Source organism: Eptatretus burgeri, chromosome 18, assembly GCF_056783735.1.
Source record: "Eptatretus burgeri isolate ZD-2024b chromosome 18, Ebu_testis_v1, whole genome shotgun sequence".
Lineage (NCBI taxonomy): Eukaryota > Metazoa > Chordata > Myxini > Myxiniformes > Myxinidae > Eptatretus > Eptatretus burgeri.
Genome location: NC_140978.1, coordinates 27676706 through 27699512, shown reverse-complemented (window position 1 = coordinate 27699512; position 22807 = coordinate 27676706). Strand labels below are relative to the sequence as shown.

The 22807-nt window shown below is 45.2% G+C and overlaps 1 protein-coding gene across 3 annotated transcripts in view; it reads left to right on the top strand.

The window, feature by feature from the left end:
- The window catches only part of LOC147008795 (transforming protein RhoA-like), a 64245-nt gene that overhangs the window by 24390 nt on the left and 17048 nt on the right, over nucleotides 1-22807 (top strand). For all 3 annotated transcript variants that reach the window (XM_085864025.1, XM_085864027.1, XM_085864026.1), the window contains one exon: nucleotides 10036-10236. In XM_085864025.1, the coding sequence (XP_085720151.1) occupies nucleotides 10081-10236 (156 nt within the window). In that variant the 5' untranslated portion in view covers nucleotides 10036-10080. The remainder of the gene's footprint in view (nucleotides 1-10035; nucleotides 10237-22807) is intronic.

Genomic DNA, 22807 nt, shown 5'->3' with positions numbered 1-22807 from the left:
AAACGTGTTGCACTTGTAGGTTGCTTTGCGTTCACCCTTCTGTCCAGTTCATCCCAAACCAGCTCGATGGGGTTTAAGTCTGGAGACTGTGCTGGCCATTCCATGATTTGAAGCCTACCGTCTTGTTCTTTTCTTCAAAGGTAGTTCTGACGTAGCCTGGGGTATGTTTTGGGTCGTTATCTTGCTGTCGGATGAACCCCTAACCAACTAGGCGTAGACCATAGGGTATTGCATGGCGCTGCAAAATGCTGTGGCAGCCCTTTTGGTTCAGGGTGCCAGTCGCTCTGTGCAAGTCGCCAACTCTGGATCCAGCAAAAGAGCCCCAGATCATCACGCTTCCCCCCTCCATGTTTGACAGTTGGTGTCACACACTGAGGAACCATCCTTTCGCCTACTTGATGGCATACAAAAACCCTGCATGATGAACCAGAGATTTCAAATTTTGATTCATCGGTCCATAAAACCTTCTTTCAGTTTTCAGTCGTCCACTGGCGGTGCTTCATGGCCCAAGCAAGCCTCTTTTTCTTGTTTTGCCCTCTTAGCAATGGTTTTCTTGCTACCACTCAACCTGTCAAACCTGCAACTCGAAATCTTCTCTTCACAGCTGAAACTGAGACTTCCTTACTTCGATGAGTATTAAGCTGTGCTTGAAGCTGCTGTCCTGTGAGCCGCCTATCAGGCAAGCTGTTGACTCTCAGAAACTTGTCTTCTGATTGTGTTGTGGCTTTGGATCTGCCAGAACCCTTCCTGTGAGTTTCCTCCAGTTTCCAAGTGCCTCTTGATGGTGTAGGAAACTGTACTCACTGATACCTTGGCTTCTTTGCAATTTTTCCAAAGGAAAGACCTACACTTTTAAGGGTTATATTGGTCTGTCTGTCTTCCTTTGTTAATTGTCTTTTTCTCGCCATTATGAAAGCAATATATTACTTTCTGCAGTGTAATATTGTCCAAATAATGCTTCAGAGGGTATAGCAACACAATCTGTTCCAACACTGCTTTTATGCAGACAGTGGGTTTGTAACTAATCAACAAAAGTTTGGACACCTGTCAGAATTGTTTGCATCAACTTTCAAGGCTGAATTTACTTCCATTGCTGCAGAACAGCTGCAATTACTAACCCATTATTTGTTCCCTGAAAAGGGCCTTTTTTAACAACTCTGAAATTTACATTATTTTTCAGTTTTTGGTAACCTAAACTAGTTTTTTGGGTTTTTTTTTTTTACCTCTAGCAGTTTACCGCTTAGCTTTGTACCATTTCAGGTTATTCACTGAACTTAAACTGCTTAAATTTCAGTAAAAACTGAAAAATGGGGGTGTTCTAAAACTTCTGACCGGAAGAGTATATGCTCCGATTGAGATGAGTGATCTCACCATGAAGGGCACATTCTATGCCACACTTGAGTCTGTGGTTTATCAGTGCCCCAGGTGATATCCTCTTGTAGTCTTTGTGAATTTCAATGCATCAACTGGCATTGGTAGGGATGGTTATGAGACAGGTGTTGGTCCCCATGGGTCTGGAACTGTGACCCAGAATAGCACCAAGTTCCTTGACATTGCAAGAAGTCGTGGACTTATGGTGGCTGGTTCATAGTTTCAGTGCCCACAGGGTCATCGTTGAACTTGCTATTCCAGTGCTGCTGGTGTGGCAAAGGAGATTGACGATGTGCTCGTTGATGGTTGCTGGAGAATGATCCAGATCTGCAGGGTCCACTTGAGTGCTCAGTTCCTCAATACCAACCACAGGCTTGTTGTAGCAACTCTGAAGTTGCAGCTTAAATATGGGAGCCTGGTACCATCCTAGCCTTGGCTGGATGTTGGCAAGCTCAAGGATGAGAGGTTAGCTGAGGAGTTTGAACAGGCTGAGTGGGGATTTGGGGAGTCTGTGTGCTTTGGGGAATCCTGAAGAGTTGTGGAGTGCCTTCAAGACCACAGTCCTTGATGCTGCCGGTGGATGTCTTAAAACTCACCGTAGGGCGAAGAAGAATTTCGTGTCTCAAGGGACACTGGATACCATTGACTCGAGTCACATGGCCAGGCTTAATAGCAGAGCTGAGCTGTTCAACGAGGTAAGGAGTAAAACTGTACATGCACTGAGGGTGGACAGGGAGGCCTATGTGCAAGGAGTCTGAGGGGGTAGAGCATCAATTGTGGTCAAGTGGTTCTCATCCTGCTTTCAGGGGAATTTGCCCATTGCGTTCCTCGAAACTCGTCCCTCGGTGGGTGTACTCCATTCGAGTGGAGGATGGTGGGCTCTTGACATAGGAGTCTGAGGTGAAGGCCCACTGGGACGGTAACTTTGAGTGGCTGTACCAGGCTGCCCCACCAGCTGTTGAAGTGGATGTCAGGGGTGTTACTATACACATTGTTGACCCTCCAATCAACTGTGATCCACCTTAATTTGTGGAAGCACAGGCTGCAGTGAACCAGTTGAAATGCGGTAAAGTTCCTCGGATCTTGGCATCCATGCTGAACTTCTCAAGGCTGGTGGAAGTGCTGTACTTGCGTCATTGCGTGCAGTTATGTGCTCTGCCTGGAACACAGGCAACATACCAACTGACTGGAAGAGGGGGCCTTGTCGTGCCTCTAGGGAAAGGGAAGGCTGATCGCCAAGAGTCCAACAACTATCGAGGGGTGATGCTGCTCTCAGTACCAGGCAAGGTCTTTGCTTGAATAATTCTTGAAAGGGTTCGCCACCATCTGTTTGAGCACCAGTGCCCAGAACAGTCAGGCTTTACACCAAAGAGGTCAACGATTGACCGTATCCTTGCTATTCGGGTCCTCACCGAATGCAGACGAAAGTTTCGGCAGGGGCTGCTTGCAGCCTATGTTGATCCCTGCAAAGCGTTCAATTCAGTGAATCGCGATGCCTTCTGGAGGATTATTGGTCTTCGTGGGGTGCCACCAAAACTGATCAATCTGATGTCTGAATTATACTCTGGTACTGAGAGAGCTGTGAGATTTGGTGATTCCATCTCTGACTTATTTCCAGTTATTACTGGTGTTTGTCAGGGGTGTGTACGCACTATTTAGCACTTGTATGGCCTGTATTCTGGGGAGGATGTCGGTCCCTTGAAGAGTTGGAGCCACTGGGATTACGGGTTTCCTGAGTCAAAACTCAGCTCCAGGCTTTCAATGGCATCTTGGATGCTGCTATCTTGTCTGTGCCTGTTTGTGGTGAGGAGGTTGAGGTCACAGAGAGATTCACTTACATTGGCAGTGACATTCATGTCTCCGCTGGCTGTGAGCCAGAGGTCAAAAGATGTCTGGGTCAGGCCTGGCGAGTCACAGATTCACTGGATTCATAGGGTGTGGTGCTGTCGGTATCTGTGCGGTTGGACGAAAGTCCGAGTTTTCAGGTCCTTGGTGCTTCCAGTCTTGCTCTACGGATGTGAGACTTAGTCCCTGACCCCAAGGATCTGAGACGGAGACTTCATTCTTTTGGTACCAGGTCTCTTCGGAGAATCCTTGGCTATCGCTGGTCGGACTTTGTGTCCAAAGAGCGGTTGCTGAGAGAGACTCAAATGAGATTTGTTACCTGTGTAGTCCGTGAGCGTGAGCTGTGGTTGCATGGACATGTGGCCCGTTTTCCTCACGCTGATCCTGCTCACCATATTCTCTCAGCGAGGGAGCTTCGTGAGTGGAGGAGGCAAATGGGCCGACCACGTCCTCGTGGTTGCAGTAGGTTAATCAGCATCTCAAGGAAATGGGGACGAGCCAAGCATCTGCCTGGTGTATGGCCAGACAGAGGCCCCTGGAGTCCTGGCGGAAAGTGGACGCAGCAACAACTTGCTCCGGCGCATGCTCCCATACCTGACATGACTTTTCGGTGACTTTTGCAGTGTGTAGGGTCATTATCTCGTTGAAAATTGACTTATTTTCTCTTTTCTTCAGGAAATAACTTTTGGATGCTGGGAAGTAATCCTTTCTCTAATATTTTATGGTATTCATTGGCTGTAATGGACTGTTTCACCCCTTATCAGCTCACCAACACCAGCAGACAAAAATGCACCCCAGACCATGATTCCACCTCCTCCATCCATGCTTCATAGATGTTGAAATGCACTTGGGGTTGAATCTCTCACCAGATCTGCAAAGGCAACGTTCTGGGGCATCATTGCAAAGCTCAAATCTTGATGCATCACTCCACGGAACTCTCTGAAAGCAGTCTGAATCACAGTTCCTATATTCGGTCAAAACGTGCAATCTCTCCTGAATGTTTGTTTTTCTTTGAGAATAAAATCTTCTTAATGCATATTCTTGAGGAAAAACCAACCTCAGTCAACATTCTTGTTATGGTCCTTCTGGAAACAGTCTTGTTTTCATTAGTTATGAACACCTCTGACAGTTTCCTCAGGCTTTTCTTTCTTTCTTTCCTGGAGTACTAAGAATTTCAGTTGCGCTGTCATCTTTATTTATACTGGCTCTCGGCCTGCCAGATACCTTCTTTCTTGCAGTAGAATCAAATTTCTGGAGCTGTAGACATATTCTCTTTCTGGAAGGCAGAGAAATATGGATTTTCTCCTCCTTCAGGAGGAGCTTGTGGATTTCAGAATGTCTTGCCCACTTGACGAAGAGGAGCAGCGATTTTTTTTTTTTTTTTTTTCTTTTTTTTTTTTTTTTGTAATATCCCCATCAGCATAGAACTTCTCTTTCTTTGGAGGCATTTCGATATTGAAACACAAAAACATGACCTACACTAACTGTACAAGTCATAAATTAGAGCAATTTTGGCACGACATATACACGAAACAGTCAAAAAAAAACATGACAACACCCTAAAAATGCATTGCAGAACTTTTTTTTGTGTATGACAGAACAACTCAAAACAGCCTTAGCTTCCTTTTTTTATGTGTTAAATTTTGATCTATTTTGTTACCTGAGATATTAGCTTTTAAAGATGAAAGGCAAAAATATGGAAATTTCCTAATTTTGGTTTTTATCCCCCGCCACGTGGCGGAAGGGGATATTGTTGTCACCCGGGTCGTCCGTCCGTCTGTCCGGCTGGCTGGCTGGGCATCAATATTTATAGCTGTGAGTGCGATAACTCATAAACTGTTCACCATATCGATTTGAAATTTGGGTCACACATGCACCACCTGAAAAGGAAGAACCCTATTGATTTTGGGCATGGCCGGATCCAAGATGGCCGACTGGGGTGGCCATCTTGAAAAAAATGTTTTTTCGCCATATCGATTTGAAATTTGAGTCACACATGTACCACCTGAAAAAGAAGAACCCTATTGATTTTGGGCGTGGTCGGATCCAAGATGGCCGACTGGGGCGGCCATCTTGAAAAATGTTTTTTGTAATAAATGGAAAACCGCTTATCTGATTTCAATTATTTTTGGTTACTACGTTCCTCACCCCTGGGGAACTTTTTTGATATGATGACCAAATGGTGTCTTTTTTTCCAATTCATCTCCCTCATTATCTGGAATATGTATGACCTTTTTCATTCAATGGCGGGGGATTCCCCATCTCTGATGCTATATTTATTTATTTATTACGATCCTTAATTATTATTATTGTTATTTTTAGAACAAAACTTCTTAAGACCTGAATTTTTTTTTCATTAACATTGCTTAAAAATACGCAGTGCTTAACATGAGTAATCAATTTAAACTGGAATATGTACTGACTGCTTCAATGGCTCCAAATTAGAAAAAAAATAAATCGGCTTGACTTTTTTTTCTTTCTTTCTTTTTTTTGTCCCCCGGAGTATAGAATGACGCTAGGTGGAGCGCATACCTCCACCAGGTTGAACAGTTTACATTTTGTATCTCACTGGTAGGCTGGATCTGCATCTGGACCTTAATAAAAATCTAATCGGCTTGTTCTTGTCACTTAACAAACTCCTCCACCAAGTTTTGTTGTGATCCTCCTTCGACTTTTTGAGATATTGTTTTTGGCCCTATCCTGAAATGATGAAGAATTACTTGCAAGTTTTAAAAGTTCTTTAATCTGGATCTTCACCAAAATTGCATGCATTATGCCTTGTCCCACACCGAACCTGTCCAAGTTTTGTCCAAATCCATCGACAACATTTTGAAATATCCTGCTCACAGACGAGCAGACAGAGGGGTGAAAACATAATCTCTGTCCACCTTTGGTGGCAAAAGTAATATGGTGGCTCCTGAGAGCACAGAAGTGTTCCACTTCATTACCTCCACTTCCAAAGGTGAAGGAGGTTATGTTTTCACTCCTTTCTATCTGTTTGTTTGTTTGTTTGTGTACAGGGTATCTCAAAAAGTTGTGGACGGATCCAGATGAAATTTTGTGGACAGGTTCGGTGTGTGACAAGGACGAACTGATTAGATGTTGGTGAAGATCTGGATCCGGATCCGACGACTCAATTTTTTTAAAGTGATTCTTCACCATTGAGAGGGCGAAACCGATATATAGCACGATATCTCAGAAAGTTGTGGACGGATTCGGACGAAACTTGGTGGATTGGTTTGGTGTGTGACCATGACAAACTGATTCCATTTTGGTGAAGATCCGAATCCGGATCTGACTCGTTGAATTTTTTAAAGTGAGTCTTCACCATTGAGAGATTGGGCTCAAAAACGATATAGTGTTGTGGAAATGGGCCCTTAGTGGGTTATTAAATAGAGGATTAGCCCAGATCCCCCCTTAAATGCATGTTTAGCCAGGTTGTTTGGTAATCGGACGTTACATGTGTGTCGGGAGGTGTAGCAGGCTGTCCAGTGTTCATACAGTGGTGGTGTCCCGACACTCGCCTTCTTCTTTTTCCTTCCCCCTCTTAACTAGCCCTCAGCCAGCGCCCTGACAGTCAGTCAACAAGATGTGTCAGCAACCCATTGGGGGAGGCTGCTGTCAAGTCGAACGATGGACCAATCACTTGTTTGTACCTGTAAGGTCGACGGTCCGAAAGGCCCGCCCCGAAAGGCAAGAGGTACTGCTTTTTCCTGTCTGGTATCTGCATTATGAGGAGTGGCTTGGCCGGCTGTTCCTCCTTGGCCATGAATCCAGCGTGCAGGTGGTCCACAGGTTCATCCTGAGGCCAGCCACGCGGCCTCTGACTGTCCTTACTCCCTGGACAGCTCGACACATCTTTTGATCCCGTCGATCCGCCTGCGGAGCCCAACACCCAGATTTGGTCTGGTCTGGTGTACAGTACAGGCCAGTACTGGATTCGCATACTGGACCTTGTGAGAAACCAGCTGGAACACACCGGATCTTTAGCTCTTGTGCCGTCGACCTTACAGGGGCTGGACACGCCGAGGCTGGTGCTTGAGCGGTGCCGACAAAAGGACGTCGTCATCGCCAACTTGCCACACGGCGTGCGCGAGCGGTGCCGATAGGAGTACGAGCGCCATCTTGCCACGCTGGGTGCTCAAATCCGACGACATCGGCTTGTCACGAGCCACATTCGTGCCTCACACACTTTTCCTCTTGTCCATGAGGAACCACCAAGTACTCTGTGTCTTGTCTGCATGTTGTCCAGGCCTAAGGTTTATTTTGCTAGGGCTCCCTTCGAAACCTGTATCCGTAGCTCCCGAGTTAAGAGCGGGTTATAGATGAATGATAACATTATCGTGAATGCTTTGCTTGTGTCGTGCTCCCCGATGTGTCCCCAATAAATCTGGCTGATTCATACGAAGTTTGCCGCCTTGAATTTATTCGTGCAGCGCTGAGGAACAATCGCTCGATTAATATTTAAAACCAAACTGGTTATGGACTGTGGCAGACTTCGCTCGGTCTCTGACAAACCCAGTCTGTAGCCAGGGTCTATATCCCCAACTGGTAAGGCCCAGGGGTACTTTGGTATCGCGGTCTGAGGCGCGTGACCCCGAGACCTGTGCTGAACTAGCCGACGTTATAACCCCTGAGACGGCAGTGCTGTTAAGCGCCGCCGAATCTTCAACAATGTAGTATGATATTTCAAAAATGTATTGGGCCCGATATGCTCTCGTGGATCAGGCATTACGGGGTGGAGGTATGCGCTCTACCGAGTGCCCTGCTCGTTAAGAGCAGTTTTGGTCTTGTTTGTTAGTCGTTCAGACAAGTGCTGACATGTTTACATTGTTTTGCTGGTCGCTGGCTGTTGTTGCTCATGTCCTAAAAATAGTTACATTGGCTAATTTACACACATTTCTTTGTGTTGTGGTAAATATCAGTGTTGGCTGATTTTGGTATGCAAGTGCTGGTTATCGGTAATGTTTTGATATCACTGCAACATTAGATTTGACGTATGTGGTGGTTCGTCCATTTATCATACAATTTTTTTTTATTATTATTTTATTTTATTTTATTTTTTAATCTTTTTCTTCTCGTGAAGGAACGGGGCATAACAAGTCAAGATTTATTTCTTTTCTTTTTCTCTTTACAGCAGTGAGGCTCATGTAAGAGCATGGTAGAACTGACAATGGGACAAAGAGGGGAATGAATGAACAGGAAAGTAGAGGAAACAAACAAGCAAATAAAATGGTTGGGTTGAGAGATTAATGGGGGTAATAAAGATCATGAATCAGAAATTGGGATGACAGGAGATGCCAGTGCACTGCTTGCTTAGTCATGGAGGGAAGAGTGAAACAACGGGCTGTGGAAGATGGTTCCATAGACTGGAGAAGCAAAGAATATAAGAGTTGAGGCATGCAGTCAGCCTGGATTTTGGAAATTTAACCATGAGGGGATTACTCAAAGAACACATGCAATCTGGAGTAAACAGGGAGGGTCGGAGGATTGAGAGAGCAGAGGGAGCAACGTTGGAGAATAAATGGTGGACAAACGGACAGCCGACCTGCCTGCAATGAGAGCAAGAGACGTTCTTTGGCCCAATCACAGGAGATTCCAATCTTTACCCTATGTGTGCCAAGAGAGGGGTTAAGCAATTATTGGTTCACTTCTGTCTGTCTTTTAGTCAGTTTTCACTTTATGATCATCAGTTAATATAAATATAAATAAGTTTATGATCAAGAAACAACTTGATTTTGATTGAATGTTACGTTTTGAACATCGGAACATGAACCTGCAGTTTAAGAGTATTTAGGCTCTGAATTTGGCAAATTGTACGAAATCTCCTCCCGATCGCACATGCGGAGAGGATAAAGGGTAAATTTTTTTTTTAGTCTTGCCTGTCTAGCAGTCAAACAAAATTGAAAATAATTCCAAATAGGAAACTTGGTTTTTCGGGACTTCATAAAGGACAATAACAACACACATTTAGAACCAATGTAACGTGTTAGATAAGGTTGTGTAAAAGACTGCATCATTGGCGGGAAACTTCTGGATTTTTTTTTGGTTTTTTTTCCTTTTTTCTGCAACCGTTAAAATATTTATTTTATTTGTATTGAATTATACACTTGAACACTGTTGAACATAAATCACCTTATTAGCACTTTCAAAAACCTTCCGTTTAGCAGTACTTGGACAAAATATTACGGAATTTTATGGAGGTTGTCTCGACCAATCAAATTTTCCACTCACAGACCTCTCTCCCACGTTACTTCTTTTTTTTCTGTGTAGTTTGGAGAGTTTTGGATTCCACAGAATCCAGGAGAGATAAACGTAGTGCTGGGGCATCAGCCCAAAGTGGAGAGCTGTACTCTATTGAGTTATGTACAAAGTTGTCGAGTGATGAACAAAGGCCTTTTTTGGTGGAATGGATATGCTAAGAGCTCTGGTACAGTTCGGTGTTCTCCCCTGTTCGTCATTAAGATTTGTTTTACAAACCACCCTTTATTGGCATATTTCTTAATTGTTTTTTACCTACTGTGGAATCGTGTCCATATGTTTTGCTTCCTCCTCCTCTCAATGCTGTGCGTATGAATGGGCCTTTCCAATTCATACCTGTATGATATGAATGCAAATTACTTTACCACATACTTCCCTGTGCTGTAGATGGTGCAATGTTGCCTTTCCCTTCCATACTATCGGCAGTTTGTCAGGCTCTTGCCCTCCTTTGGTTGGCTCTACCTCGAGCCTTGATAGCGGTATACAAAAAGCCATGATGTAGAGGGACCATGAGGAGCACACATTTAATTTTCTGTTGATTTGCATGTGGTTGTGCAGGACTGTGAGGCTGCTGTGGTGAGAAGTAGCTGAGTGCGGAGAGGAATGGCTGCCATTCGCAAAAAGCTAGTGATCGTGGGTGACGGTGCCTGTGGAAAAACATGTCTTCTCATCGTATTCAGCAAGGACCAGTTTCCTGAAGTTTACGTACCCACAGTGTTTGAGAACTACGTTGCAGACATCGAAGTAGATGGCAAACAGGTGAAGTACCAGTTAGCTGTTTGTTCATGTCGTTGGTCAGTGTAACCGTTTTGAGTAAGGATTGGTTCCTGGACAGTACATATATGGAATTTTGTTGTCTTTCGTATGCAGCACATAACTGCGGAGAGCTTTGATTGCTCGGGATATATCTGTGCTTCAGATGCCTCGGATGCAGTGCCCCACTAGGTTAGAGCAGGAATTTTATAATTTATTCATGGTGTTGGCAATAACTCACTTTATCTTAGCAAAGGATTCCATGCGATCTTTAAGAACCACCAGCTATTGCTGGCAGACGGGATGCCTGTTGAACGTCCGTCAGTGACAGCACACACATTGATGCCAAGGCTCAAAATAAAAACAAAAAATTTTAGGGGCTATTTTCATATTCACTCACTCTTGAAGTGATGCAGTCACGTAGCAACATTACTTTCAGTATTTGTGTTGAAATCTTTTTCAGGTTTCTTGTTTTTATTGACTTTTTTTTTTTTGTGTGTTTTACAAATGGATAGCAATGACATTTAAAGCTTTCAATGGCATTTACAATTATTTATTCGCTTTGTTCTTTCAATACCTGACAACCCATTTAAGGAACCAGAAACACCCACTCCCTATGGGACCGGCCAGGCGGGGGGGTCATGTGGATGTGCATGTCTGCCATTATCATGTGGATGGCAGTGGGTTAATGATTAATATTCTTCGTCTTCTTTAATAGCCACAATTATTCCCACATTGTCGGGTTGGCCGGGGGAAGCTTGGCCTCAGGTCAGGTATGGGAGCATGTGCCAGAACAGCACGTCGCTGCGTCCACTTTCCACCGGTACTCCAGAGACCTCCGTCTGGCCATCCCCCAGGCAGATGCCAGGCCCATCCCCATCTCCTTGAGATGCTGGTCAACCTGCTGCAACCACGAGGCACATGGTCGGCCCATTGGCCTCCTCCACTCACGAGACTCCCTCGCTGAGAGAATCTGGTGAGCGGGATCAGATGAATCGCCCTGCCTGTTAAACACTCAGATGACAGTTTATAGCTGGGTTGAGATTCATACCCAGGCCGGACAGCTTAGAGGCGAGTATGCGTTACGAATGGGGTTATGCATCACACTTGAAGTCATGGCCATGAGGTATGAGGCCCCAATATATTGTTGCGGTTCTGTAAAACCACATTCCTCCAAGGCAATGGCACACAGCATGCAGTGATCCCAAGGCAATTATTTCAATAGTATATGTCTTAGCAAGTCCCTTCCATATGTCTAGTGGATAAAAGTGGAAAGATGCATTGTGTGGGACTCTCGTAGTTTGGCCTTTTATATCTCTTATATCCTCACTTTAACCTTTAACCTTTTCCCTTCTGTTACATGAAGCAAGCAAGCACGCCACGCAAATAAGAATGAGCAACACGCTACGGGTGTCTCCAGAATGCTCGCACTTCCTGCTGACAATGCACAGCACATCGTTCCTTTGGCGTGTGCGTGCCGATTCCCAACCGCCACCTCACCTCAGACTTCATCCCGCTGGAGACGCCTGTAGCGTGTTGCTCATTCTTATTTGAGTGGGGTGTGTGCTTGCTTCCATGGTTCATGTAACAAAAGGGAAAAAGGTTAAAGTGAGGATTTAAGAGATATAGAAGGCCTAACTATGAGAGTCCCATGCAACACATCTTTCCTCTTTTACCCATGAGACATATGGAAGGGACAAACTAAGACATACTATTGAAATAACTGCCTTGGGATCGTTGTAGATTGTGTGCCATTGCATTGGAGGCATGCCGTTTTATAGAAGCGCAACAATATGTTATGAACAATCCATGTACAGTCCACAAAATGTTATGGCTAGAAAAATCAGATGGACATTGGGATATATTCATTTGAGCACCTTACCTCGAAGCCCAGTAGCAATGTGAGACTGCACGGATCAGTTCGTCTGTGGGGAATGTGAAAAGCATGGAATGCCTCAACAAGGCGATTGTCGGGTTTCCTCCAAATTTCTTTCAGTTCAGTGTTAAACCACAGTTACATCTATTTAAAAAGGTAATCATATGTTGGAAATAATTGACACATTCGTTTGTGGTATTAATTTTTACTTCCGGTAGGTATACCCCATGAAACTCCACAATGAGCTATTTATACACCTTAACACGGAGTTTGTCCAAGGTGGAAATCCACCTTTGGAAGGGGCCAAGTTCAGTCGCTGCAACCTCCGTCATATGACCAAGCTATTTACAAGCACAGTCACTTATACAGTCGTTACTTAACAGGACACGGTGCCACAGCATGCATACGAAAACAAAAGGAAAGACCTCCCCATAGGCAGGGAGGTAGACGGGGTCCGGGGACCTTTATAACGTAGGCCTTGGCTGACCGAATGGGCCCACGAGACCGTGCAGGTTACCTGCCTCCCCTTAGTGGTCGTAGAGTCGTGACGTCCCGCTCCCCCGACAGCCAGCGTGGACGCGCCTGGTTTCCGGGCCTCCCGCGTGGCCGGCGAACTCTCTCCGGCACTCCTCGTCCGGACGCGCAGGTCCACACCACACAGCCGACGGAGCTGCGCCTTCCGTCCGTGTCCCCGATGCACGGGCCCTCCGCCAGACCCCGACCACAGGAAAAGCTGAACCAGCCTAGGAGCGCTGAACCACAGGAAGCACGAGCACCGGATCACCAAAGGTAGGCGAGTGTACCACGAGCCGGAAGAAGCAGCAGGGCATGGACCACCGGGAGACAGGGGAAGAGAGTTATGAACCACAGGGAGATCTCTTAGAGAGCCCCAAGAGGCGGGAAAATCAGGCGGGAAAAGCCGCGCGCCATCGGAGATCCTTCTTGCTTCCCTCCTCGCGTTCTCGGACGGTTTCCGACGCGGAAAGGGGGTTGTAGCGTGGTCCAGGGAGGATGGCGTTCGCAAGCGGGCGTAGTGGCGAAGATGGTGGTGGTTGTTGTAATGGTGATTGTAGCGTGGTTGGCGTTGTGGCGTAGTTGGTGGTGGCGGTTGTTGGCGTGGAGGTTTGTTGCAATGGTGGTTCAAAATAACGATAGATAAAGAAAAACACTATCTCAAAGGGTCACAGCCTGGTGAACACGAATAAATCCCATTAAACAACGGTGGGGAAATCTTATTGAACACAGACTTACCGGGATAACTGATCTCAGGAACCTATATGGTGTTCTGCGAATTTCCACAGCCGTAACAATACATACACTAAAGGGAAGGAAACCCCAAAGATGTGCGTATCCACAACCCGACCGTATACCCCCAACATACACAGTACGTACTGTAATGAGTAATCACACTGACTCCAATCTGCAGATTTCCAAAGAATTGCCGATATCGGCCAAGCACCAACGTGTGTGTGCGTGTGCGTGTGTGATAAAGCATAACATTTTCTTTCTGGGAACTCCCCACCCCTCTGTCTATATGTCTGTCCCATCCTCGCTCTGCCACCTCCTATTACAGTGCAGCACCCTCTCCATCTCCAAATGTGTCCAGGCGATGTTTATCTGGACGCATCTGGGCGGTATTTGTCTCCGGACTGTGTTCATCTGCAGACATGTCCGGGTGGTGTTCGAGTCTGGGTGGTATTTATTGTATGACCAGTATAAAATGGATTTCAGACAATATTTTGTTTCCATCTTCATTGTTATGCTATGCAGAATCATTTTGATGAAACAGTATGAATCATAATTAATGCTGCACTACACGTCTACTTCCCTTACACCACCCCTCCTCTCTCGCACCCTGCCTCCTCTCTTCCCCACCTTCCTCTCTCCCCCCCCCACTTCCTCAATCTCCCGCACCTCTCCCACAGCCCCTCACTCACACCTCCCTCTCGCCTACTCCCTCACCTCCATATCCCGCACCTCCATCTACCCTCCTCCCTCTCCCCCCTCACCCACACCTCCCTCTCCTGCATCCGCACCTCACCTTTCCTCACCTCCCTCTCCCCCCTCTCTCCAACCTCCCTGTCCCACACCTCCTTCTCCCCCCTCCCTCATCCCCCTCTCTCCCTTTCCTCACCTCCCTCTCCCACACCTCCTCTCTTCATGTTCCCATCAGTGAAGCGACGGGTGGTATTTGCTCGTATTACATGTATAAACTAGAACGGTACTCGGGAGAGCGCATACCTCAGCTATGTAATGCCTGATCCATGAGAACATGTCGGGCCCAATACTTTTTTGAAATATCGTGCTATATATCCATTTAGCCCGATCTTTCAAGGGTGAAGAATCACTTTAAAAATTTTAGTAATCGGATCCGGATCCAGATCTTCACCAAAGTCTAATCAGTTCGTCCTTGTCACACACCAAACTTGTCCACAAAATTTCATCCGAATCCGTCCACAACTTTTTGAGACATCCTGTACACAAACAGACAAACAGACAAAACAGAGATAGACAGATAAACAGCCAGAAAGGAGTGAAAACATAACCTCCTTCATCTTTGGTGGCAGAGGTAACAATTTAAAGTACTGGAAACACCCACTATCCATTCTTACATGAGTGGCAAGGGGGGGGGGGGAATTTTAGGTTGGAGGTGGCCATCCCATATTATTAGAGTGTTCCCATGCACACCGAGTAAAACCACGAAGTTTCAATGTTTTTCGTTCCACAAACAAATAACCACACAGCATGATGCCATTATATCTTACAGGTACACAAACAGATAGTTTGAGGTGACTGACACAGCTTGAAGAGATACACCTGGATAGCCAATGCCACAGCCTCCTCCGTATTAACTCATTACCTCCGCCAATGAAAGTGAAGTTGGTTATGTTTTCACCCCTTTTTTAATCTGTCTGTTTATTTGTCTGTGTGCAGGATATCTCAAAAAGTTGTGGATAGATCCGGATGTTCAGTGTGTGACAAGGACGAACTGTTTAGGTTTTGGTGAAGATTCGGATCTGGCTACTATAATTTTTTTAAGTGATTCATAATTGAGATAGTGCTCAACCGATCAGTTGCACGATATCTCAAAGTTGTGGACGGATTCGGATGAAACTCGGGCAGGTTGGGTGTGTGACTAGGACAAATTGATTCGATTTTGGTGAAGATCAGAATCCGGATCTGGACACGAGAATTATTTAATTTCTAAAGTGATTCTTCACCATTGAGAGCTGGGGCCAAAAACGATATAGTACTGCATAGTGTATTTCAAAAATGTAATGGGCCCGATATGTTCTCATGGATCAGGCATTACGTGGTGAAGGTATGCGCTCTCCTGAGTACCCTTCTAGTTACTATTGTGAGCATGGCAGCTGGTAATATCTTTGATTTTCCAAACCGTTGTTATCCATTGTGTGTATGGAATTCCAGACTGCACTATAACAGGATGTAGCACCGTTGACATCATCACAATGGGTGGGGAATCCATCCCTGACTGATTTTGTCCATCCCTGACAGGATGTTAAAAGTGGCGTAGAAGGTTTATTATTTTGTATTTTTTCTCGCCACAGCAAAATGAAATAAAAACTTTAAAAAAGGATTAATTGCCCCCAGAAGAAAAATAAAGAAAAAGAAAGATGGGATTAAATTTGGTGAGGTGGTGTTTATTTTAAATTTTATCAGATCTGTTGGACAAGCAAGCTATTCACTTTGAAAACCATTGTCAGACCAAGTGCTCGTTTCCAGGTTGGGTAAGAGGGAGAGGGAAGGGGTGCAAGAGCAGAAGCCTCAGATCTATGAATAAACAAAAGTTTTGGCCAGCAAAACAACACTCAGCCTCCCCCCAATAAAAACAAACAAGCACACAGCTCCATGGAATTAACGTCTCGCCGTGGAACTCCAGCTGAGAAAGTAAAACGTGGGATCGTGTATCAACCTCTTAGGCTTACACTTGCAGTTACAATCCGAGTGCATCAACAAGGTGTTGTACGAGTTCAGGCGCAACACGGTATCAAAGCACACGAGCAAGCAAACGATGAGCGTCTCACAGACAGACCAACAAAATGCTATGCCAAGTAACAGGAATAAAACCAAACTGACTTAATGCAATACTGAACCATAGAAACTGCCAATGTTGGAGAACATATTAAATGTATGACAAATCTTTCTTGAGAAGAAGAAAAAAAACAGAACAGCGATTCAAACTTGTGGCATAAAGTGCCATGGGGCTAGCAGGAAAGCCAAAAGTTATAGACACTCATCTCGAAGCTGTCTAGCCTGGGTTTGAATCCCAACCCAGCTTTTCGCTGTTACCATGGTGTTTCGCAAGAGGGGCAATGTATTTTAAGCCTTGATTGATGCATGGGGGTGGCGGGTGAATCCACCCTTGAAAGCTCCAAAATAGCACTCGAAAAATCAGACGGGGGTGAAAAATTCAAAATTATTGAGAGAAAACTTGTCCCCATAAATATCGGTATGCATTATGAAAAGTTGAATTCCATCCAAACAAGTTTACTCCGTCTACAATATATAGTCCATGAGCCAGACCTCAGAATTTCATGGATTGGTACCACCTGGGGTGGCAAATTCTCACTGTGTTTTCTTGAAAGGCATATACCCATAGATGAAAAAAAAACTTTGAAGCCAAGCTTGGAACGGTACTTAGTGCTAGTAATCACCTCTTAAAGATGGAGGACCGGGCTCGACCCAGGACCTGAAATTATGGGGTAGGGGAAATATAAATTGTGAATTTTTTAAACTAATGACCCGATTGCTACAAATGACAACTCAAAATGTTGCAAATTTTATGTTCTACACATCTATATCTATTATATGCCGATTTGCTAATTAAGTATGTCACCAGAGGTCAAAAGGTCATGAAATTTGACCCCTGCTTAAAATCTGGCCATCCATCCAAAAAACACCACCATCACCCTACCAATGGGAATTTCTCAGCCAGAATGGACTCGAATCAAAGTTAATAAATGTCCAAGTCCATTTTATGCCTAAAAGTGTGGAATTTATTTGTATCTGAGCCATGGTACATAACAGAATGACACATCTTTGAAAACGGCCATTTTTAGCCAAAAAAAAAAAACTTCAAAAATAATGTCAATATGCTCATATTTAATTAACATTTTTTTGCAGTAATTCAATTTTATACTAGTAAAGGCTATGCAATATTTCTTTCAATGTAACATTTTGGTCTGTTTACAAGGTCAGTAGAGGTCATTTGAAGGTCAAACAGCCCTTCTCTTTCTTTGGACTTTTTTTTTTCAACAGGGACACCTGAAGTGCCATCTGTTAGCCAATTAATTAACTAATTGGCACTTCTGTATTGTTTCTGACCATCAATCCTTTGTTCTTGAAGGACACAAAGTTCATGAAATTGACATGACATTACAATTGATTCGAAATGTTCTAGTTGTTTGCTCTGGCACAATCTCTCAATTGTTACCACTAACCATGTTCAGTGAATAGTATTAACAAGGAATCTGCCTAAAAGGTAAGCTATGCAAGATTTTTAGTCACTAAAACTGTCCAAAAGTAGGTTAATTCAACAAAAAAATCTCAGAAATCTTGGCCAAATTCACATAGGCCTCATATTGATTACTGCCAAAAATGTTGTTCTTACCATTATCCATGTACATTGTATGTTCCTAGATATAACATACCAAGAATGCCAAAACCCTAGAACTGCGCATGTGCCAAATACCAATAACGTGAGTAATAGAATTTCTATTGGGGTATTTGCAGCATTTAGCAGACGATGGACTAAGCAGATTACAAACACTGATAGCACTGGGGTTTTACAATATATTAAGGTAATTAAGCAGTATACTAGCGAAGTTTGAGTAAAATTGGTTGAAATTTTTCCATGTCCATCCCTAGGTTGAAAATTTGGAGGCTAAAATGGCATATTTTGCAGTTAATACAAGCAAAATGCAAGAATGTCATGTTTTTGAGAAGGTATAGTTAAAGAACGAAGCCATATAATTTAGTTGCCAATAACCTCAGATGATGCCGGGAGCACACGGAAGGTATAGATATATTCATTTTGCCAATAGAAGAATTTTTTTTGTGTCCATGGGGTGTTGAAGTTGACTGAAAAAATGGGCCCAAATATGTATAAATTTTCATAAAGCAAATTTTTCTGCAGAACATGTGAATAAAACCTACATGTATGAATTATTCGGCAGATGTGCGGTCTTCAAAACTAATTTTCCAGTATATTAACTTTAATTTAGCTAATATTTAATATTTTTCAATTTTCATGTTTATTTTATTTTGGTCATGCCTCACTGGTCACACTTGAATGATTCCGAACAAAGGGAACACGAGCACTGCTGCGGGGAGCTTTATATCGGTATTCTTGGTAATGAAGTAGGCCTATTTCATAATGAGAACCACATGGCTTCGTAACCACATCCCAGAGTCCATTAGTAATCAATAATGTTCTTCACTTTCAAGCAATGATGGAGGGCACTGGAAATCTCGACCAACTCTTACTGCCACGCAAGTTGACCCATTCCTCCTGCATATTCGAGTGCGAGGGCACAGACCTCGAGCTGAATTCACCCCAAGATCCTGCATCGTGGGAACGGCTTCAGAAAGCAGCTGAGATCCAGAAGCATGCAGCGATTCTTATGATTGCTGCTACGGCTAGATGATGAGATCCCACAAGTCCTCTATCACAGTGGATGCAGGAATCAATTCGTTAAGAAACGTGACCTGGATGAATCCGGATAAGCAGGGACGGAAAGAACTGAACCGGAGAAAGTCATCAGCAGGTCTAACCTCATCATCATCACACGTGTATGAACCAGTCTGCATCTTCTGCATGAAAAGCACCAAGTATCTCACGAACAGCAAAACAAGAGAGCTCTTGGTCCAATGTGTCGATCTACGTTATGATCAGACGGTTAGGAAGGCAGCAGTAGACCAAAGTGATCCAAGAACCAGAGTTGGTGTCAAAGCCACCCAATGCTCGCCTGTTTATACATTTATCGTTTTTAAAAGACTCGTCTAATAATTTTTATTTTTTATTTTTTATTTTTTGTATACCTTGGTCGAGGCTCGTATGAGAGCGAACACACAACTCACAGCAAGGAGGCATGAGACAAGAGGGGCGGGAGTGGAAGGGACAAAACAGTGGGGAACAGACACATTAGGTGAACTGTGGAAGGGAGAGGGATGGGGATGTGACGGGGAACATGGCGAAGAGAAGATGGACATTTCAGGGACTTTCAGGAAGGAAAGCAGGAGAAATGAAGGAAGTGGGCTTGGGTGGATTATCGGGGGTAGAAAAGATCGAGGATTTGGATGGGGGAAGATAAGAGGTGGTGGTGAACAGCTGTTTTGAAAGCCTGGAGGGAAGAATGGGAAAGAATAGAGTGAGGAAGTTTATTCCAAAGGCGGGAAAAAAGAGTAATGAAAGACTGAAGATGAGCAGTGATTCGTGATTTTGGTAGTTTTACCAGAAGGGGGTTGTTGGCGGACCTTGAGCGCCCTGTGGAAATGTGGTGGGGACAAATCGCAGAGAGAGCAGGGGGGCAAGGCTGGAGAGGAGTCGGTAGAAGACAGAAAGACCACCGACCAACCTGCGGTGATTGAGTGAGAGGCCCAAAGACTCAGCTTCATTGCGGGAGATGCCGATGATCTTAAATGCCCTGGTTTCGACAGCGTGAAGCCGAGAAAGGTGGGAGGCAGGAGCACCAGCCCAGAGGGGAGAGCAGTACTCAATCAGGCTACGGACAAAAGCTTTGTAAGTGGTCAGGAGCTCAAGAGGGCCGAGGAAGGACTTAGCACGACGGAGGATTCCCAGTCGGCGACTGGCTTTTGATGCGAGGTTGGAAATGTGACTTTCCCAGGAAAGGTCATGGCAGATAGTGAGACCTAGAAGCTTGAAAGAAAAGACTTCTTCCAGAGGATTGTTGAGAAAGTGGATGGGGGGGTTTTGTAAACGGTCCTTTCGAAGAGACATAGTGAGAGTGTGAGATTTGTCTGGATTGAAAGACATGTTCCACGTGTTGGACCAGTTTGTGATTTTATCCAGATCTGCAGTGAGTGAAGAAGCTGCTGCTTGCCGGTCTGAGGGATGACAGATGGTACGGCAGAGGGTGGAGTCGTCGGCAAAGAGAAATAGAGGATTTTCCAGAGAGTCCGAGAGATCATTGATGAAAACCAGAAAAAGAACAGGGCCCAGAACGCTACCTTGAGGAACTCCAGCCTGCACAGGAAGAGGGGATGAAAGAACTCCATTTAGGGCCACACGTTGACTGCGACAGGAGAGGAAGTCTGCGAGCCATGAGTGGAGATGGCCTTGAATACCATGGGAAGAGAGTTTGGTGAGTAGGGCAAGGTGCCAGACTGTGTCAAAAGCACGTGATATGTCCAGGGATACGGCTCGGATTTCCTGTCTGGCATTGAGGACCTCCATCCATTGATGGGAGAGCAGAAGCAGCATATCCAGGGTAAGTGACCTGGTCTGAAACCAAATTGATTGGAAATCAAGCCATTGGAGAAGAGGAAGGATTTAATGTCTGAAGCGATGATGGATTCCATAACCTTGCTGATGATTGGGAGAAGGCTGATTGGTCTGTAGTTACAGGGATCTGTTTTTGCACCTTTTTATGCAGGGCAGTGATGTTAGCAGATTTCCAAGCAGATGGCAGATGACCTTGGGCAAATGAGAGGGTTAATAGAACAGAGAGAGGGTGAGCAAGAGCAGAAGAGCAGGCTTTGAGGACACGTGGGCTGATCCCGTCTGGACCGGTTGCAGTATCTGACTCGAGGTTTGAAAGCAAGCTCTCCACCTTGTCAGGAGAAAAGGATACAGAGTCCAGGGACAGTTGGGTGCGACTGGGTAAAGTGGGTAGAGATAGTGATGGGTTTAGCACACAAGATTTAGCTGCAAACACCGAGTTTAGACATTCAGCTTTATCACGTGTGGAATCAGCAGTGCGGCCATTTGAGGTAAGGGAGGGGATGGAGGGGGAACATACACCAGAAACAGATTTGATTAAACGCCACCAGGATTTTGAGGAGGGAGAGAGGTTTGAGAGTTCAGACTTGAGATGAGAAAGATGTTGTTTTCTGGCTCTCCTGAGGGTAGATACACACTTGTTCCGAGCTTTGTGGAAGGAACTGAGATTGCCCTCAGTTGGGTTTGCTTTCCATGCGGCAAAGGCAAGTTGTTTCAGGACAACTGCCTCGCCACCAGCTTCAGTAAACCAAGGGCGGGAGGAAGGGTAAGACAACTGAACACGAGAGGGGATAAATCTGTGCATGAGGGAGAGCAAGTTTCTTTGAAAGAATTCCCAGGATGAGTTGATGTTTGAGAAAGTAGTGATAGGAGACCAGTCTGTAAGTTTGATGGCTGCTCGGAGACCCTGCCAGTCGGCTTGAGTGAAATGCCAGACTCGACGGCGGTGAGGTGGTTCTCTGATAATAGCCAGAGAGATGTCCACTTTGACAAGGACGTGGTCAGAAGAACCAATTGGAGCGGAGGAAGAGCAGCAGATATTGTCAGGGAAATTTGTCAAAATCAGATCCAGAAGAGATGGAGTACCATTGGTTGAGATCCGGGTCGGGAAGTTGACCGATTGAGTCAGTCCCAATGAGTCGCAGAAAGCTTTTGCTGAGGTGCCATGGCAGGTGAGAGAGGTACCCACACCTAGCCAACTGGCGTGATGACAATTGAAGTCACCACATAAGAGGAAGAGAGAGTTTGGATGAGAAGATAGAAGATGGTCCATGTTTTCGGATAGTGAGGTGTAGATGGAGTCATCACCGTTCGGTGGACGGTACAGTACACATATAAACATGAGGTGGGAGTGGAGGGGAAGCCGAAGCCAGAGGTATTCCTGGGGGTGTGGGCGAGTGAGAGCAGTGCATGGAGAGTGAGGAATAGAGTCTTTGATGAAGAGAGCAACACCTCCACCAGGACGAGGCTCAGGTCTGTCATACCGTAAGAGGGAGTAACCAGGGAGAGATACTTGGGAGTCAGACACGTCTTGGGAGAGGAAAGTTTCTGTTAGGCAGATAATGTCTGGTTTGTCAGTGGCAACCTGTATGGAAAGATCTGAAAGGTTTAAGCGAAGGCCCCAGATATTTGCGGTCCACACTTTTAATGAAGAGGAAGGGGAGGAGGCTTTGGGTGCAGGAGGGGGAGGGGGAGGGTAGGACAAGGGACGAGGGGGGCAGGTAAGGAGGGTTGCTGAAGGAGTGTGGGGTATTGCAGAATAGCGAGGGGAGGGGGCCGAATGAGGAGGAGAAAAGGCTCTGTGGTTCTGGGGGAGAGGGGGGACAAGAGACAAGGAAGGAAGGCAGTTGAGGATTTGAGGAGGTGGAGTGAAGAGATGGAGGTGAGAGGGCAGTGGAGGGAGGCAGGTTGGTGGATGAGAGGGGGGAAACTTTGAGAAGGAAGAGTGAGGGGGATGAAAGGTGGGAGAAAGGTGAGGGGGGAATTTTTGAGAGAGGTGAGAGGGAGGCTTGGAGGGAGAAGAGTGGGATGGTTGCTTTGAGAGTGAGAGTGAGGGGTGAGGGGGGGTGAGTTGGCACTGAAGTTGGAAAAAAAGAATGGTTGATGGAAAGCGAGCATCCATGGCAAACTGTGGTTTTTAAAAGTTTTAGGTCAGAGATGCGATTTAACACAATTCTTGATGGATGCAATGAAGGCGAATTCAGAGCATGGAGAGAAGA